The following is an 18,747-nucleotide window of genomic DNA, read 5'->3' on the forward strand; positions in this document are numbered from 1 at the left end:
CTGATCGGTCTGCGATCAGCTGTTCAGCAAGGACGGGTCTCATGCACCTGTCATGCCATGCGGTGGTCCTTGTAAGCGCTGGTGCTTCGAGGCTGTCCCGCCTCACGAGGAGTTGCGTGGGACGAAGGCAGCCGCTCTGGATGGAATGATCAGGTCGAATGGCAACTCATAAGCGCTGTCGTACACGGACGGCAGTGAAGTCTTGTAGATGGATTGGTGAAGGGGACTCCAGAAAGAGAACGGTGGAAGCACTCTCGCTTAACGGACTAGTCCTTGTCCATGTGGCCGGGCAATTGGCGTCATCATCTGCCACTCATTCAGTGCCACTCACGCTCCTCACGGACACAAACTGCGCCCTCCATTCTTGCCCCGCGGGCACTTTGGCACTTTCGCTACATCCCACACTTTTTTTACACCACAGCCATGGCAGACGACGAACTTGCTCAGGTAAATTGAGGGAGAAGAACCAGTGAAACTTGGCTTTTTTGACTCACAAGAACAGATCCGAGCCGCACGACTTGCTCAGCTCAAGCAGCAAGGGGGCAGAGGCGGACCAGGCAATGCAGCCGGCGGAGAAGATGAAGAACAAAGGAGGTGGGTTGGTCAATGATATCTACGTGCTACCACTAAGTCGCGCAGAAAACAAGAATCAGAAGCACGATCCTCCATTCTCAACCAGATCCTCGAGCCTGAAGCCGCCGACCGTCTCGGGAGAATTCGCATGGTCAAGGAATCACGCGCTACGGACGTCGAGAACAGACTCATCATGCTGGCGCGATCAGGCCAGCTTCGCGCAAAGGTCACAGAAGACCAACTGAAAGAGATGCTGGCCAGTCTATCAGAGCATGAAAAGCAATCCGGCCAATCCATGGAGAGTGTGAAGGTAGTGAGGAGAGGGGGATGGGATGATGATGACCTTGATGACCTGTTGAACGAGTCTTGACACGAGACAAAAAGTTTGGAAACTTGCATATGATACCCCTAATCACAGTGCCAAATTATCGTACATGTCTTACTATACATCTTACGGGGGAGCTGTTTTGGCTTCTGCCGCCTCTTTCGCGGCACGCCTCTCGTCTCTCAACTTCCTCCGAATTTGCCTCAAGTCCGGCGGTTGCTCGATACCCAGCCTCTTCCGCAGCTCAGCGACATCAGTTTCGAGCTCTTCTTCCCAGTACACATTGATGAGGTCCTTACTGCGCCAGCCATTGGCGAATGCCCAAGGCAGGAAGATCTGGAACATCCGCTGACGTTCAGAGGGCTTGAGTCGGATGATGGCCGCAAGGCTGAGGCCCGTCATTGGTAGCCCGGTGTTCGCGAACTCGAACGCTTTCAGTCCCAGTTCTCCTTCGACCCAGACCGGTAAACCCGTCACGGCGTGGTAGAAATCGTGACACTCGCGGTAGCGTTGCATCACATACGCTTCCTCCTCGTCATCGATGTAGCGCACCGCGTCTCTTGTATCAGGAGTGACGCCTTCGCGATCTAGCCACGCGGCGTACGTCCTGCCGACACTATTCTCCGGCAGCGTTCGTAGAAACTCCAACGGCATAGTTTTCGATGTGATGCGTGGCCTGTCCCGCAATATTCGCCGTCCTGTCGGGTCGGAGAGCATTCGCCTCCGCAGCCATGAGATGAAGAAGGGCTGAGCCGTGGCTTCGCCCAGTGCAGCAACCATGTCGTGCCGATATGGATCGATAAGGGATGTAACAGCACTGCCCACAGCAAGCCCGAATCGCTCGACGGTCGTCAGAGGAACATGGCCCGGGTAGTTTGGGGGCGGCCGATTGAGGACCGAGAAAGATCGAGGCAATGACAGGCGTCGCGACCGGTCATTGTTTCTCGTTGCAGCACAGTTCGAGCATACTGGGCTGGAGATGCGAAGGATCGAGGACAGGATCGCGAGATCTCGCCGTCTGGTCGAATGCGAGAGCTTCATCTTTTTGGAGTATGCGAAGAGATACTTGAAATGCGCGACCGACACGGGACTCTCGCTTCGGGAGAGGAGAGCCTTCAGGGGCCAGTGAGAATAGTGCTCGCTCTCAAAGCTCTGACAATGTCGACATGAGACAAGAACCGACTTGTTTCCACGGCTCCGAGTTCGCATAGGCATTAGGGCATAGGAGGCTAATGGAAAAGATATCCACCCAGTGGTTTGCTCGTACTGTTATGAATCACTCCACCTAGAATTTGGAGATCATACGAGGTTCTGTCTGTCCCATTCGCTCCAGTTTCGACTTCAAACCTCATCTATCACTTGCGATTTTTGCTTCTCGTGCAAAGCAACGTCGCTCCCTCGAGCGAGGGGCCTACAGCGCTGCGTCAGGCGTCCAGAGCCACCTCTCAGACTTAAAGCACTCGCCATCCAGGCAGGATATTGTCGGCTCCTCAGTCTCCGCGACCTTATCTTCCAACAATCTAGGGAGGGCACATTTTCGCCTACCGTGCTCCTCTTTTGCAGATCGGGTTGATATTCAACCGCTGTACGTGCCCCCAAGGGGCTCATCTCGGTCATTACATGAGCTCTCCCTTGGACTATCTCCCCGTAAGGATTCTGGTGCGGGACAGTGAATACGAGAGTGGAATGGCCCGCACGCAGTGACAGCCAGAAGGCGGTCAAGGTGTTGACCGTACTTATGCCGTGCCTGATCTGTAATAGATACATTTAATCCAGAAAATTCCTATCAACAATCCGACTGGAAGACTTGCTATGGGTCTATGCTGGCGCGGCAGGTATAGGTCCAGATTCCTCTCTCCAGGTTCGGCGGCTTGGTGGGAAGGGGGGCCCTTAACCCGGATCTAGGCATAGCGAGATAATTGACCTCAAGAGGAATATTCCCATGATCTGTGAGGGGCTATCATAGTCTTCCCAGTCAAGTTTTTGCTGTTTTTTTTTTGTTTGTCGACCCGTGGACGTGTTTTTGGGAAGTGATGGTTACCTATGGTGCACCAAGAATCGCAGATGAGGTGAATAAGATCTCCCACCTTGGCGAAATGTATGTGGCATTCAGCGTCATTGGCATAGGTACCACTTACAAAAGCCTGGTCCTGTGTCTTTAGTGATGGTCTTTCCCCAGAAGCGTTACTCAGCGGGAACCGCACACCGCACAGCAGCGTCACCCAGAATGCAGCCCCTATTGATCTCAACGGTACTTCGATACGGGAGACTATCCGCCAGAAAACCTCGGTATGATAGATCACATGGTTGTATTGTTTGTTTCGACTCCAAGTATGTACAATTCTTTGCTCTGAAAGCCAGCTATTGCTTCGTCCTCGCTTTTCTGAACTGCGAAGATATTCAAATATCCCGTGCTCGTGCTCAATACTTCTCCTGTCCCCATTTGTTGAACTTGTCGTGGACATCCTGAGAGTTTCGGTTAGATCCAAATCCAGATCAATGGTAGCAATCCCACCTTTGGTAGTGTCACGTTAGGGACGATGACTGTGTTCAAAGCGCTTGGAGCATTCTTCGGGGCTTGCGACCGGTCGCCCTTGGGATGGTATTGGTACTTGAAGTGCTTGGATTCATCCTGGTCGTCGTGTTCGACTTGCCACGGCATTGAGCTGTTGGCTACGGAAACTTCGGCCTCTGAGGTTGCAGAGGTAGGCTTGCGGCCAAAGTAGAAACCCGCCAGCCCGAAAGCACCACACATTACACCGAGCAGAATCTAAACCTGATCAACATTTACTCGACCGACAGGCAGGGAGTTGCGACGTACATAAAGCTCGGGATCTCGTTTGGGCGCCTTTTTCAGTGCACGTTGCTCGCCAGCTGCGGCCCTCCTCGCAAGTGTTGGAGCAAAAGCAGCCCGGCGGGCGAGAGTCGGGACGAACGACATGGCGAGAGTATCGAGTGTAGTGGCAGAGAAGAGAGTCTGTTGTTGTCCTTGGGAGTGGTTGCAAGCTCTACAGAAAGTGGTGTGAGTTCACGATCATCGAAGTTCGAGCGCAGTTGAAGCTCTCGATCGGGTCTAGTGTCCCGGTGCTGTCTCACGTGACTCCATGTATGTCATTGGAGCTGGAAATGACTGCGAAACCCCTAAAGTTTAGAATTGCGTCGGTGTTTCCAGGCTGGCGCAGCCGAAGTCAGTGAAGGTGATCACTCGTCCTTTGTGCCAAATGGTTCATTTCATTTCTTGACAAAGCCTCCCCAAGCTGAACCTCTCGGGCCCTCACCCTTACCACCATGGTCGAGCCCCTCGTTATGCCTTTTGCAAAATTCCGTCCGCAGTGTTAGCCTCAGCGTTGTACCAGTCTCTCCTTCTGAAAAGCCACTCCAGCGCATTCGACCTCTACGCGGTGCGTGCTGCAACCTAAACCGCGGTCCCCAGGTTTACCAGCGTCCCCCCTGTACCACCAACTACGCTATGCGCTCGACGTTGCACTGGTGACGCGACAGATCTCTCTTCGTGTCTATCTTAAACCACGCAAATGGCTGGTAGACCTTCAACTGCGAGGAGCGAGATCTCTTCTGCTATTTCCGACGATGGATTTGGTTCGCGACCACCGTCGAGTGTCAATCCTTTACCTTCCCTACCAAACCCTCCGCCTTCGCAACACGGCTACACTCATTTAAGAGGCATTACCCAGCCCGCAAATCGATCAATACGGAGTAACCATGCGGCTTCGAGCACCGCAGGGTCTAGCAGACCACAAAGCCCTGTCAGTCAGGCCAGTCGCACTCACGTGCCGTCGTTGACCGCACAAGGCTTCTTCAAGCCCATGAGCTCTCAGAGACTTCAGGCACAAAGATTGAAGAAGCCACTCGGTGCGAGAACTGTTCAGCCTCAGGCGCCAATCCCCGATGCAGAAGGGGACGAAGATACCCGGAGTTTGGCTTCCAGTAGACAAGGCCCGTTTCATGCAATGCCCAAAAGCCACCGCCCGGCACCTTCCATCGCCACAGAATACACACAATCAGATGCGCCTGAGACTGTCGATGCGCGATTTCCCGACGATGTGTCCCAGACCGAGGGCGACACTGGCTTAGTCGGCCGGCCGGCCGCGCAGAAACATCAACGTAGGCCTTCTCGGCTCAACATTGCGAGCACTCACAAAGCCGGCGATCCACCTCAGAGATCACCTCTTTCCTTCAGATCGGGGTTGAGCCTCGGAAGTAAGCATCGGCTGGAAACCGGTCATCAACAACTTCCCTCTACCACCACCTCGCCTCGGTACCCTCCAGATGCCAATACGAACATCGCCAGGCGAAGCGCCTTGGGCAAGAACTATGAGTATTTCGAGGGCAACACCATCTTCTGGTGGGGCGGGCGTCTTCAAAATGCCCGAGATCGACCCATAAACGTGCTCACTTGCATCTTGGTGGTCCTCCCAGCGGTTCTGTTTTTCATTTTCTCGTAAGTGGTGCAGGGAGATAGCGAAAATTTGACTGACAACCTTCTTAGAGCCCCGTGGCTCTGGCACCATGTGTCGCCGGCTATCCCTATAATATTCGCTTATCTTTTCTTCATTTGTTTATCTTCCTTTCTGCATGCGTCACTTGTTGATCCTGGTGTAAGTAGCTTGCTTGAGGGATGCATGCCGAGTTGCTGATGCCTTCAGATCTTTCCACGGAATATCCATCCGTTTCCACCAGGGGAGAACGATGATCCTCTTACCCTTGGACCACCAACTAATGACTGGGTCATGGTTCGACTGGCAACTTCCACGACCGCAGCCATGGATGTTCCAGTCAAATACTGCAAGACCTGCAACATCTGGCGACCCCCTCGGTGCTATCACTGTCGTGTTTGCGATAACTGTGTTGATACTCTAGACCACCACTGTGTATGGATCAACAACTGTGTCGGTCGACGCAACTATCGTTACTTTTTCACTTTCGTCAGCACTGCGACAATCGCGAGTCTCATGATGGCTGGTGCGACGTTGGGCCAAGTCATTGCTTATCACAAACAAAAACACATTTCATTGGCGGAATCAATCGACAAGAACCGAGTCCCGTTCGCCGTGTTCATTTACTCCCTTCTCGGGTTTATGTACCCATTCTCGTTGTGGGTGTACCATCTTCTACTTACCGGCAAAGGCGAAACAACTCGAGAATATCTGGCGTCTCGAAGGTTTCCCAAGGCTGAAAGGCATCGACCGTTTACCCAAGGAAATCTAATCAAGAACTGGATCACTGTTCTGGCCAGACCAAAGCCCCCCACATATGTCCATTTCAAGAAGCAGTACGAGGAAGGAGACCAGCGCTTCGGCTCCAGACGAGGGCAGCGTCAAGCCAAGTTGGTTGGAGAGGCGCAGAATGGCGGGATGGAGATGAAGCCAGTGCAAGGAGCCCAAAGCGCATTTGAAGGACCGACTGGGAGAATCTCCAAGAAGGAAGCGAGATGAATCTGTACAATAATTCTGTGCTTTAGACAGTGTACCATGTCAGTGGAGGAAGAAGATCTGCGCAAACATATCCAAGCTCCACCATTCTCTTATATACGAAGTTGGACTGCGTGCAACGTATTCGTCAGCTCGTGAACCCTCTGTCCGGCAAAGTGTCAGCGTGTCGCGAGTTGCCCGGGCACTCGTAGGACGCTGTGATGTTTGTAAATGGATCGGAGGGGGAATGTTGTCGTGTCTGGGCGCTTCCTGGCCTGTTCCCAGCACCATCCGGCCATTGGTGGCCACCCTTAAATTTTGGCGTCGGCGAGCCTTACTCCGTTTCCAGTTGATACAATAGCAACTGTCTCCCTCTCCTCTCCCAGCCACCATAACCGTACATTCACAATTCCAAGTCGCGTGTTTGTCATTCTTCGTTGCCTTCCAAAAGCGAGCATACCGTTTGTTTTGCAAATCCACGCTGTGTCTAGCAACCGTCGACGCGTTTGCTCCCGCATACCCCTCCACGCCTCGCTCACCATGCCTCTCCGGCAGAGCCTCCTCAGCTTCTACAGGTCACGGACGGAAGGTGTCAAGTCTAAACCCGTCGAGCCTTTCTCAACACGTCCCACCATGACCCGGACGCTCAGCTCGAGCTCTTCAGACACGGATCCCGATACTATAGTGGTTTCAACCCAGCCAGCAGTTCAACTGCCAACCCCGTCCGAGAGCTCGTGTGACGTGTCCGTTCTGGATGCCCAGCTCATCAAGATGCAGCAAGTGCCAAAGGGTCGGGCGCGACGCGTTAGTTCACGTCTGGCAAAGAGTCAAAGCCAGGACGGCCTTCTGGAACATGTCGATATTGACAGTGCAAAGAGCAGAAACGTCAGCGGAGAAACTCTGGTCAACCTGGACAATGCCAGCCAGTCAACCTTGGTCAAAGAAGGCATCGCTGCATTGGATCTTCCTTGGAATATGAGCGCTGTGTTCTCAAAGGATGGAAAGCGAGACCTCCTCCAAAGCAAACATTACCAAGCAATGGCGGACGCTGACTCAATAATGGAAATCGACGCGGAGGAACAACTCAGAAAGGAGAAACGAGCCGCAAAAAGGGCGAAGATGGAGGAAAACAACAAACTCTGGGAAGCAAGACGCAAAGCTGCTGAGAAACATGCTACCAGAAGGTCTTCCCGGATGCCGGTCCTTGATAAAGCTGGAGAGTTTGTCTCCAGTATAGCAAACAGTGTGCTTGGTAAGAGAAAGGACAGATCGACGGATTCAAGACCAGGCTCAAGGAAAAGTGAAGGCTGTAACTTGTCTGAGCCAGCTCAAGAACCTGAATCAAAGAAACGCCGTGTGAGCCATGGAGATGCTCTCACGTCTGAAGAGCCAAGCCCAAAGAAAGTGCCCGCGCGTCGACGGGAGAAGAGATGGCTCTCGTCCGCTCTCTACGTCGGTCAACCCAGACCATTTGATAGTTGGCGCACGGAGAGCAAGAACAGACGCCAGAGCGGTCAAACTGCCACATCCATCCAGGAAAACAAGGTACTCCCTCTCCCTATGTATGCTGGAGAGCGCCTTCTCAAGCAGGGGCGAGACTTCAAATTGCCATTTGACATTTTCTCACCGCTCCCTCCCGGTCAGCCGAAGCCTGACGAGTGGAAGAAGGTGAATAAGAATGTATTTGTTGGCGATGCAGCTCAATCGTGGAGGGTATCAAAGTACGAAGAGCAGTCCAGTTGCCTGTGCATCCCTGAGACTGGCTGTGACCAGGATTGTATGAACCGCTACATGTTCTACGAATGTGATGAGCGGAATTGCAATCTCAAGCCTGAAGAATGCGGCAATCGGTCCTTTGAGGAATTGCGTCAACGAGTCAAGAAAGGTGGAAAGTTCAACATTGGTGTGGAAGTCATCAAGACTGAGGATCGGGGGTACGGTGTGCGAAGCAATCGCAGTTTCGAACCAAACCAGATCATTGTTGAATACACCGGCGAGATCATCACACAAGAGGAGTGTGAGAAAAGAATGAAGTCGATGTATAAAAATAACGAAGTAAGGACTTCCGTCTCAATCTGGTGTTTTGACTGACACGACACAGTGCTATTATCTTATGTTGTTCGACCAAAATATGATTATTGACGCAACTCGAGGCTCGATTGCTCGCTTCGTCAACCATTGTTGCGCTCCAAATTGTCGAATGGAGAAGTGGACGGTCAATGGAAAGCCCCGAATGGCTTTATTTGCTGGTGATAGAGGCATCATGACTGGCGAAGAGCTCACGTACGACTACAACTTCGACCCTTATTCTCAGAAGAACGTCCAACAATGCCGGTGTGGTGCGGACAACTGTCGCGGCATCTTGGGACCGCGGCCAAAGGAGGAAAGAAAGCAAAAGTCCCCCGACGAGGATACGAAGAAGACTGGCAAACTGGCAGGAGCCAAGAGAAAGATTGCTGAGGCGATTGAAGAAACCACGAACCGCGTGGCAAAGAAAGTCAAGATCAGCCAGCCTAAGGCCAAAGTTTACAAGAGTAGTAGCAAGAACTCGGTCAAGAGCAGCCCAATCAAGGTTCGCAAGGTCAAGCTCTTGAAAAAGGCTGTCAGTCGAAAGACCAGTGCGACTGCTCTCGGGCTAGCAAGGCGCCCGTCGAAGCTGAACAGACTAGTTCAGAGCGCAAAGGGCAAGGCGGTTGGCAAGAAGGCTGATCAGCGGATCGTGTCCACATCATCTTCGACAGCGTTGATCTTGAAACCGAAAACGACCCGAGCTGCTATACCGCCACGCAGGTCCTCCAGCTTGCGTGAGAAGACCTCGAGTGTCAGGAGTCGAGTGGTCAGGACGGTTCGAGGCCGTGAGAGTGGCAGGAGCAGAACGATTCGACCCGTTGTTGAGGAAGCAGGAGACTTGTGATTGGAAAACCCAGACCATCACTGTTATAGTAATTTGACGACTGGTTTTGGACGGATGGCATATGAGTTGACGCGAAGGCTCTCATACGAGAGATGGTGTTCGGCGGATAATGGGTGGGCTCGTTCAGCTACAGCAATGCTTCTCTTCAAGCAGGACGAAGGGTGAAGTTCACATGTGTGTATGTGGTACATAGATTTGTCCCGTTGTCCGGCAATGACAAATGATATGTATCGAATTCATCCTCCACTTGCTACCGAACGGACTTCTCCTGTTGCTATGTCGTGCGTGGGGAAAGGCATCGTCGATACCGATGCTCCATCAAACAACAACTGACCAAACTCGGCTTTGGTCCACGACCTCATGTCTGATCTTTCCACGGTTCTGCACTACTCGAAAAACCCAACATAGCGAAGTGACCATGGCTGTATCCGCGGCCTCGTCACCTTACGCTTCGGTTATAGAGAAATATCGCCCTGACCTCGGCCCGTACGAGGACCTCTACAAATACTGCCATGCCAATGGTGAACTCTCGACTCAGGAAAGCGAGACTGCGGCGCTGATCACTTCGCATCTCAAAAAGCTCCCTGGTGCGGGTGATCTCGACATCCGCACCGGCATAGGGGGTCATGGCCAAATTGCTATTCTCAAGAACGGCGACGGCAAGACGATTCTCCTGCGGGCCGACATCGATGCCCTTCCTGTGCAAGAAAAGACAGGTCTCCCTTATGCGAGCACGAAGACTATGATGGACACCGATGGCCTGGTCAAGCCCGTCATGCATGCCTGCGGGCATGACTTCCACGTAAGTGCTCTCCTGGAATTGGTCTCTTTGTGCTTGATTGTATCGATCGCGGCGGCTGATCAATCCCTCGATACAACAATGACAGATTACGTCCATGCTTGCTGCGGCTGAGACACTGCTTGCTTCGCGTGCGCACTGGTCCGGCACAATCGTCTTCCTCTTTCAGCCCGCCGAGGAGCGCGGTTCCGGGGCACAAGCCATGGTAGACGACGGGCTGTATGACAAGTCCAAACATGGCTGCCCGATCCCAGAAGTGGTGCTGGGCCAGCACGTCTTCCCACAGCGGGCGGGGACCACGGCTACCAAGATAGGCAGCCTCATGAGCGCGGCAGACAGCTTCAAGATCACCATCTTCGGCAGCGGCGGGCACGGAAGCATGCCTCACATGACGATCGACCCCGTCGTCATTGCCAGCCACGTCGTCGTGAGGCTTCAGACCATCGTGTCCCGGGAGGTGCCCCCGGACGAGATTGCGGTCGTCACCGTGGGTGCGTTGCAGGCGGGCAGCACCGAGAATGTGATCAGCGACGAGGCCGTGATCAAAATCAATATACGCACCGTGACGGCAGAGTGGAGGGACCGCATCCTCGCGAGCGTCAAACGCATCCTCGAGGCCGAGTGCGTCGCGGGCCGGTGTCCGCAGCCACCGACGATCGAGCCGACCAGCCGCTTCCCCCTCACGATCAACGATGAGGCTGCTACCAAGACCGTAAATGCAGCGCTGACGGGTTATTTTGGGGACAAGCACGACCCAAAGGCGAAGAACGTGCTCGGCAGCGAGGATTTCGGCATCCTGGGGACCAGCGTGCAGCGACCGTATTGCTTTTGGTTCTTCGGCGGGCATGATCCAAGGTATGTTGATGCCATGACCGAAGACGGGAAGACACATCAAGTGCCTGTCAACCACAGTCCGTTCTTTGCGCCCGTCATTCAGCCGACATTGCGCACAGGCGTGGATGCCATGGTTGTTGCGGCGCTGAGTTTCGTTGGGAAATAAAAGTACCCCTTGTATTCAGGACGTCGGGTGGATCGAGAGGAGGCCTTGCACAAGACAAGGAGGGCATGGCTAGGTGCCCAAGGTAACAACTAGGGACAAGTATATAAACGACGATATTACGAGATCCAAAAGCCCATTTTTTATCATCATCATCAATCAATTCATAAAGTATTCATTTCCACCATCAAAGTGTGATATCAACGTGGCTAAGGCGTATATATGCGTGCTCAACGTTAGCCAGGCTTCAGTGATTGTAGTACCTATATCGTGTATTGCCTATGTACGATGTAAAGGCATTCACCCGTAAGACACCTTGATATCTCAAACCCTTTCCTACGAAGCTCGTAGTCACACAGACTCACTCTCTCTCTCTCTCTCTCTCTCGTCCCTACCCGATTGTGCCCTATTGAGGTTAGCGCTGTGTGCATTTGTTCGTCCCTCGGCGGCATTGTCCACACGACCCTCTTCCGGCATCGGCAATTGCACGCACGCAATTGACTGACCCTCTGCGGAGAGTGGCCGGTCAAAACACTTTCGACATTGTGCGCTGTTAGGACTCGCAAGCAGAAGAGGGATATTACGTGAGAGACAAAACGATCACATACACGTAGTGCGTTTTGACCGATATCTATCTGGGTGCAGGGAACACCGGCTGTCGGATTTTCCAAAGCCCTGTGAGGAAAACAACACACGCCGGTTCTGTATTTATAATATAGTACCTGCAAGCCAGCCTCTGCCTGAGGGCTGTGGATGAATGCACAAGATCCCAAAGACCACGGCAGCATTGGCAGCAACAACAACAACAAGACGACTCCGAAGCACAGCGTTGACCCTCGGCTACTACAGACCAAGATCGCCGTCTCTACTACTATCATCGTCCGCCATGTCGTCGGGCTCCGCGAAAGTGAAGGTCGCCATTCTGGACGACTACGCCGGCATCGCGCCAGAGCATTTCCGTGACCTGTCATCTCGGCTCGAGGTGCAGTCGTTCCCGGAAACGCTCAACGCGGGCGTGGCGGCCGAGCACGAGGCGCTCGTTCAGCGCCTGCGACCCTTCACCGTCGTCTCGTCGATGCGCGAACGCACGCGGTTCCCGCGGAGCGTCCTGGCGGCGCTCCCCAACCTCAAGCTCCTCCTGACGACGGGCGGCCGGAACGCGGCGATCGACATGGCGGCGTGCGCGGAGCTCGGCATCACGGTCGTCGGGACGGGCGCAAAGCCGACGGCGGTCAAGGGCTACGACGCCACCAACGAGATGACGTGGGCGCTGATCCTCGGCGCGGCCAAGGACGTGGTCGGCGGCGACGCGGTCGTCAAGTCGAGTCCGACGGCGTGGCAGACGACACTCGTCGCCGGGCTGGCGGGCAAGACGCTCGGCCTGCTCGGCCTGGGCAAGCTGGGCACCCAGGCCGCCGCGACGGGGGCGCTGGGGTTCGGCATGAAGGTGCTCGCGTGGAGCAGCAGCCTCACGCAGGACAAGGCCGACGACGCCGCCCGCTCCCGCGGCCTCCCCGCGGGGGCGTTCGAGGTGGCCGCGTCGAAGCAGGACCTCTTCGAGCGCGCCGACGTGCTGAGCGTGCACTACGTCCTGAGCGACCGGTCCAGGGGCATCGTGGGCGCCGACGAGCTGGGCCGCATGAAGAAGACGGCGGTGTTGGTCAACACGTCCCGGGGCCCGCTGGTCGACGAGGCCGCCCTGGTCGACGCCCTGGAGGGGGGGCTCATCCGAGCCGCCGGCCTGGACGTCTTTGACACGGAGCCCCTCCCCCGGGACAGCCCCTGGAGGAGGAGCGGCTACTGGGGCACCGACGGCCGGAGTAGGCTGTTGATCAGTCCGCACATGGGATACGTCGAGGAGGAGACCATGCACGGGTGGTACGAGCAGCAGAAAGAAGCCTTGAAGTCGTGGTTGGAAGGAGGTGAGATCAAGGGTATTATTCACTGAGAGAAGACGGAGCGACAAGACGGACACACACGCACGCAGAGACATTACCAAGTTCTCGAAAACGAGGGGGAAAAACATACCTGATCCGTATGGTGTGCGACGAGAGAATAAAAAAAGCAACCGGCGGCGACAAAATGACATGTTGAGATGAAACTTTATATCCCCTTCCCTACGTACCTAGGTTAGGCATATATTTATATACGATGTTTGTGTATATTCTACCAATGCTGTGAACATGCCCTGGGACCAGAACCAGGGCTTTCTTTTTGTTCTTTCTCTTTCTCTTTCTCTTTCTCTTGCTCTTGCTCTTGCTCTTGCTCTTGCTCCTCGTTTCCTTTCATGATGGAGAAATTCTCAGAGTCCTCCTATGCTAGTATGTAACAGGTGTACGTTTGGACATACATACTCTCTGGCCATGGGGTGCAAATTTAGGAAAAGGAAAAAGGGAAATCAAAAAATGACATAGAACATAAACTATAAACTGTCATCATTCTTGATTTGGACCTTGATGGCACCACTCTTGGGATCACTCGCCGTCTTGAAGGCCTGGATGGCGTCGCTCATGTTGAAGCGATGCGTGACCAGCTTGTCGAGCTTGATGACGCCGTTCTCGACCAGGCGGATGGCCTTGGGCCACGTGTTGCTGTACCTGTACTGGTACTGCAGGTCGATCTCCATGGTGCTCAGCCTCATAAAGGGAACCTTCATCTCGTTCTTGCCGACGCCAATGATGAAGACCTTGCCGCCGAACTTGACGCTCCAGATGGCGCTGGCCACGCTGGACTCAACGCCCGTACACTCCATGGCGACGCGCGGGCGGATGCCGCCCATGGCGGAGATGATACCGTCGGCGCACTCCTCAGCCGTCTTGCCCAGGGGGATCTGGAACGTCGACACCCTCGGCACCAGGCTCTTTGCGAACTTCAGCCGGCCCTCGTCAATGTCGGTGATGACTATGGGACACGCTCCGGCGGCTTCGCAGCACAGCAGCGTGACGAGTCCAATGGGCCCGGCACCGCAGATCAGCACCGGGTCACCGAGCGTCACGCCTGCGCGGTCCATGCCTGCCAACGCGACCGACAGGGGCTCCAGCAGGCTGCCGTTCTCGTAGCTCATGTCCCCGATCTTATGGCACCACGTGGCCGGGTGCTTGACGTACCTCCGCAGGAGCCCGTCGATGGGCGGCGTGCTGAGGAACTCGACGCTCTCGCATCCGTTGTAACGCCCGGTAAGGCAGGGCTCGCACTTGAAGCACGGGATGTTGGGCTCGATAGCCACGCGGTCGCCAGGCTTGAGGCTCGTCACCGACGGGTGCACCGACAGGATGATGCCCGCCGACTCGTGGCCCAGCACGTGGTCGCCTGTGACCACCATCGGCCCGATACAGCCTGCGTGCCAGAAGTGGACGTCCGAACCGCATATGCCCGTCGACTTGACCGCCACGTACACTTCGCCCTCTTTGAGGTCCGACCCAGCCTGCACCTCGGACAGTTTTGGTGTGGTTTCGGCGACCCAGAGCTCATGCGCTGGGTTCGTGAAGACGCCAATGTTCGATTTGCTCGGTGCGAGCTCCGTGATCGTGGTGCTCATCTTGTCGGAGCGTGGAGGGGAAGGGGGGAGGACGAGGACGAGGTGGTTGTGGTGGTTAGGTTCGCACTCTGTGAGAGGGAGGTAGACGTCGCAGCACAAGTGGTCGGATGATCTTCTGGGGTGGCAGTGCGAGAGCCGTGTAAAGTACTTCAAAATCGGTAGTAATGCACAATGCACAAGTCACTGTGGAAGCGTGGGTGCCCCGGGGGGGAGGTGCAGGTATCCTTTTCCTTGGGGTCCTTTGGTTCAACAAGGAGAGCGGGCCGAGTCTGGGACGGAGATGGAGAGGTGGTCAACGGCACTCGTTCGAGGAGAGGGCGAGAAAGTGGAATCGAGGAGGAGCTCGTTGTATGGACGGCGATGATCCTGTAGATAGTCTTGCTGATGGATGTGCGGTGAATTGTGGTGAATTGTGTGGCCCTGGCGGTCTCGAGCGTCTTCTACTCACCTGCCTCCTTTTGTACCTCCTCAGTACTGTCGGCCAGCCAATTCATCCATCGGCTCTGACCATTGCCAGCCGTCCGTGATGGGAGTCCTCTTGCGATGCTCCGGCTATCGTGCTGCGGTCGCATCGAGAGAGACGCACGACACTGTCCCCCACGTTTGCCTCCACCTCCGTCGACCCTCCACCGGCCTTTGACCGCCGCGAATATGCCATTTCGGGCCGTCTTCCAATTAGCCTAAGTAAACAGCGGAGTGACCTTGGGGGGATCTGGAGAGCATAACAGACGGTTGTCAGCAAACCCAGCACGGCCCATGTTGTTCCGGTCCCGAAATGATGCGCATATTGTTTGTTGTCAGAAGGAACCAATTTAATGTCAACCTCTTCTGGTCAAACCACGAGCATGCCGATTCATCTGTGAACAAGTGTCGGGATCATCTGCCCATGGCAATGATGTCGATGAATGGCAAGTGTCTCTGACTTGTGACTCGCACTGACAAACAGCTGACCGTTGCTCTTCGACCTCTTTACTCACCCGTCGTTACAAGATGCCTCAGCCTCGTGTCAGTGGCCATTCCACAGATCATCGCAAACGGCCAGGAGTGATGGGGCATATGATCACGGTGAGAGCCCTCATTAGGGCAATCAGGACCAGCACAATTGCCCGGTGTTTAGTCGCTGGCCATGGAGTGAAATCCAGAATGTTGACATGACAGAGCTGTCTTGTGCCTTGTGCATTGTCACGCAGTTTGCTTCTGGTGCTGGCCTCATACAGAATGACAGCTTGCTGGTGCAAACAGCGTGTTTGCTGTATATCCAGCAATTCGTTGATATATAGGGCCCCCCGACATTTCCTGAATCTGTTCGCCCTGCATGCTGATATACAGCTGAGATTCGCCACACCCGCAACATGGACTATACAGCGTATGCCAGTGCTGCTGATCCGAATTACCAAAAGTCTTTGACCAGCAGGAGCCAGTCAAAGGTCAAGTTCAGTGCGACCTTCCCCCACAAGTATTGCTCAGTCAATCCGAGGCAGCCTGATGGTCCTTTTGTTCTCAAGTTCTCAATCAAAGCTGAAGGGGATCGTTGTATTATGATCAACACAGTCGCGCCCATCGTTGGGCTGCAGTCAGTCATCGATCGAGACATCCTGAGTGGATTACCATGCATCGTCGTCCGAGAGCTCCATTGTCAGGGCCATCCTCGAAATCAACCAGTCTTCTCCCTCAAACTAGACGTGTTCTACTTGGATGAATATCACAGACGCGAGGAGCTCTCACCTCCTGATTTCAACCCGAAGGACTTTGCAATCCTTGGTCCAGAAGGATACGAGGGCGAATACATATTGAACCAGCCTTTTGAATTCCTTCAGTCGAGAGTGGCGTGTGGAATCATGTCACCCGGGAGGAGCTATCACTTGGACACAGGACCTCTGAACGCGACTTGTTACAAATGCAACGACGGATCATGTCCAGACCATCAACCACGAATAAAGACCGTACCAGTCGAACTTGATTCGTTTACGATGCCTGTGTTCAGTTTGACAGATTAATATGGCCATGGGCCTTCTCTGGTCCTCAAACTCCGTATTTATCCCTTTTCAGATGTTTGAACGCACCATCTCCGAAAGGGAACGATCCGGATCAGAAAGTCTTTTCATCCTCTCCGGACTAGAATCCACCCAGCTCTCAATGCTGCTCCGTACGAAGTATCCCACTATCCAGCTATGCTCGTTACAAAGTTACTCCATACCGGCATTGCCATTGTCTGAAACTCTTGCACTGAATGACGCCGACCGTCCTACAGCATCGAAATTTGTTGGATCTCAACGTACCATGTTCGAACACGAGGCCGACAGCTCTTGTCTCCTTCCACATGAAGAAGCGACACAGTCTCTGGGATTGAGATTGCTCCTACCCCTCCAAACAAGGATGTCTTCGACATTTCCGAATGCAAGCAGCATGTACCCCGGTATGAGGATGCATTTCCGCCACTGAATCAAGTGTTAATTTTCCTGCGTACCCCGGTCGGTCTCAGGTCTGTCTGTTGGATCGTCCTTGCTTCGAGATTATTCAGCTCCATTTGGTCGACGCTACTCCCCCCTTGCCACACACAACGTGATACAACATCCGATTTCCGTCGATCTAACTTCCCGAACAAAAATACTTTATTTTCTCGGCTCTGTAAAGACAAGTGGGCTATGTGGTTATATGGTTCCGGTCCTGCATCAATCCCTACCCTAGCGCTCCCTCCCTGCAAGGATCAACCTTGCAGTGGCCTTCTCGGCCTCCACGAGTCGGCTCAGATTTCCAGACTCTTGGACGCTCAGCACTAGGGAAGGTTGTCCGACGCTACGCTTTGCTTTCGCCGATTCATGTCTCGTGGGTATGTCTGCCCGGGGATTAAATTATCTCCTATTGGGTACTACACGCATATTGACTGACCATTTCTAGGGCTATACACGACGACAAACCGGGGTGGAATCCAGCTGGCCACAAGACTTACCTGATGGCGCAACGATGCTATAATTGGACTATGAGGACGGCAGAGTATGTCCTCAGCCAGCCGGGTCACTCTCGACAACTCACCCCGGGACCATAGACCCATGCCAGCTATTGTCGGCCTAGTCAGTACGCGAAAGTACGGTGGTCGAGGGTATCTAGACGACTCCGGACACGAAAGAACGGGCAGTCAATTCTTGTCTCAGGATAGAATCCCTGCAGGGCGCTTTCACAGGGGGCGAAGTCACTTGCTATTGATTAAGACCTGAGAGGTTCTTGCGAGGCCTGAACCGATCCTTGTACACTCTTACACTTCGTCTAGGTTGCCGGTTATAAATCATTGTTGACATTCCGTTGACATGCAACATGCTTGCCGTTGATGGTGCCGTCCAATTCGCCAAAGGTTCAGTGTCAAGGCATCCTGGCCCGCGCATGGCAGTTTCACCTTGGTTCCCGAGTTATCGAAGTGACAGGGGGTGAGCACCAAGTATAGCAGCCGTTTCAATAACAGCGGACCGGTCAACGGCTCTTCCAAAGCCAGCCGAAAATGCCCAGAATCCTCAACCTTCTCGCATAGCTCTCGTCACGAGATATACCCACGCATAGTTCATTACGTCCAGATTCTACGAAGCGACCAGGACCCAGGTCTGCTTCGGAGTGAGACAGTTTCTGGTCGTGTATGGCGCCCATGTCCATCTCAAACCCGACAAAATGCATATCCACACCCATGCCAACGCAAGCACGTTTGTCCGTCCCCAATCACCCTTTGAGAAATGTAAACTGGTGGACCAAGACCGTCCTCGTCATTCCAAACCTCCAATTCAACTACGTTGCAGGCTCCGAGGTCGCTGCGGTAAGCGGCGTCTCGCATCGATGCGGTCGAACACAAGTCTGAAGTTGTACGCTTAGAGAAGCTGTTCCAAAAAGGGCGGTGTCTACTTGGACCGACACGACATCCAATTTCTTCACGACTTTGCAGTTCTCGGCCACTCCAGCTTGCGAGGCTGGCTACTCGGGTTAGCAACTGGGCGCTCTTGAGCCGAACCAGAAACCGCGCTGGTGGACACCCAACCTTCGTGCGCGGATCACATCGCGTCTACCAGCTCCTGACCAAGATCGCCACCGGCTTGATGGGGGGCCACCCTCACGATACCCTGTTTTTTGGAGGGCGTCGCCTTTCAATCCCAAAGGCTGACACTTGTATCGACGTCGTATCCGATCCACAA

General features: G+C 54.1%; 9 protein-coding genes across 9 annotated transcripts; 6 read left to right on the forward strand and 3 right to left on the reverse strand.

Annotated features, from left to right (window-relative positions):
* Positions 1 to 423: 423 nt before the first annotated feature.
* Positions 424 to 943, forward strand: PV08_07794 (uncharacterized protein; the record flags this gene model as incomplete). The annotated part of the gene is made up of 3 exons (XM_016382121.1): positions 424 to 447; positions 503 to 594; positions 640 to 943. 3 exons carry the CDS (start codon positions 424 to 426, stop codon positions 941 to 943), a joined length of 420 nt encoding a protein of 139 aa, XP_016235223.1.
* An 81-nt stretch (positions 944 to 1,024) lies between these two features.
* Positions 1,025 to 1,939, reverse strand: PV08_07795 (ubiquinone biosynthesis protein coq4, mitochondrial; the record flags this gene model as incomplete). Its single annotated transcript, XM_016382122.1, has 1 exon — positions 1,025 to 1,939. The coding sequence occupies one exon, from the start codon at positions 1,937 to 1,939 to the stop codon at positions 1,025 to 1,027; it is 915 nt and encodes a 304-aa protein (XP_016235224.1).
* Positions 1,940 to 3,319: 1,380 nt separating this feature from the next.
* Positions 3,320 to 3,839, reverse strand: PV08_07796 (uncharacterized protein; the record flags this gene model as incomplete). Its single annotated transcript, XM_016382123.1, has 3 exons — positions 3,320 to 3,364; positions 3,414 to 3,668; positions 3,720 to 3,839. The coding sequence occupies 3 exons, from the start codon at positions 3,837 to 3,839 to the stop codon at positions 3,320 to 3,322; spliced, it is 420 nt and encodes a 139-aa protein (XP_016235225.1).
* Positions 3,840 to 4,431: 592 nt separating this feature from the next.
* PV08_07797 (uncharacterized protein) lies at positions 4,432 to 6,351 on the forward strand (the record flags this gene model as incomplete). Its single annotated transcript, XM_016382124.1, has 3 exons — positions 4,432 to 5,357; positions 5,406 to 5,514; positions 5,563 to 6,351. 3 exons carry the CDS (start codon positions 4,432 to 4,434, stop codon positions 6,349 to 6,351), a joined length of 1,824 nt encoding a protein of 607 aa, XP_016235226.1.
* Positions 6,352 to 6,867: 516 nt separating this feature from the next.
* On the forward strand, positions 6,868 to 9,241 carry PV08_07798 (uncharacterized protein; the record flags this gene model as incomplete). Its single annotated transcript, XM_016382125.1, has 2 exons — positions 6,868 to 8,382; positions 8,429 to 9,241. The coding sequence occupies 2 exons, from the start codon at positions 6,868 to 6,870 to the stop codon at positions 9,239 to 9,241; spliced, it is 2,328 nt and encodes a 775-aa protein (XP_016235227.1).
* Positions 9,242 to 9,659: 418 nt separating this feature from the next.
* Positions 9,660 to 11,040, forward strand: PV08_07799 (uncharacterized protein; the record flags this gene model as incomplete). The annotated part of the gene is made up of 2 exons (XM_016382126.1): positions 9,660 to 10,043; positions 10,129 to 11,040. The coding sequence occupies 2 exons, from the start codon at positions 9,660 to 9,662 to the stop codon at positions 11,038 to 11,040; spliced, it is 1,296 nt and encodes a 431-aa protein (XP_016235228.1).
* Positions 11,041 to 11,923: 883 nt separating this feature from the next.
* PV08_07800 (uncharacterized protein) lies at positions 11,924 to 12,985 on the forward strand (the record flags this gene model as incomplete). Its single annotated transcript, XM_016382127.1, has 1 exon — positions 11,924 to 12,985. The coding sequence occupies one exon, from the start codon at positions 11,924 to 11,926 to the stop codon at positions 12,983 to 12,985; it is 1,062 nt and encodes a 353-aa protein (XP_016235229.1).
* Positions 12,986 to 13,459: 474 nt separating this feature from the next.
* PV08_07801 (L-arabinitol 4-dehydrogenase) lies at positions 13,460 to 14,575 on the reverse strand (the record flags this gene model as incomplete). Its single annotated transcript, XM_016382128.1, has 1 exon — positions 13,460 to 14,575. One exon carries the CDS (start codon positions 14,573 to 14,575, stop codon positions 13,460 to 13,462), a length of 1,116 nt encoding a protein of 371 aa, XP_016235230.1.
* A 1,352-nt stretch (positions 14,576 to 15,927) lies between these two features.
* On the forward strand, positions 15,928 to 16,572 carry PV08_07802 (uncharacterized protein; the record flags this gene model as incomplete). The annotated part of the gene is made up of 1 exon (XM_016382129.1): positions 15,928 to 16,572. The coding sequence occupies one exon, from the start codon at positions 15,928 to 15,930 to the stop codon at positions 16,570 to 16,572; it is 645 nt and encodes a 214-aa protein (XP_016235231.1).
* Between the last annotated feature and the right edge of the window lie 2,175 nt (positions 16,573 to 18,747).

The sequence above is a fragment of the Exophiala spinifera genome, assembly GCF_000836115.1.
Source record: "Exophiala spinifera strain CBS 89968 unplaced genomic scaffold supercont1.5, whole genome shotgun sequence".
Taxonomy (NCBI): domain Eukaryota; kingdom Fungi; phylum Ascomycota; class Eurotiomycetes; order Chaetothyriales; family Herpotrichiellaceae; genus Exophiala; species Exophiala spinifera.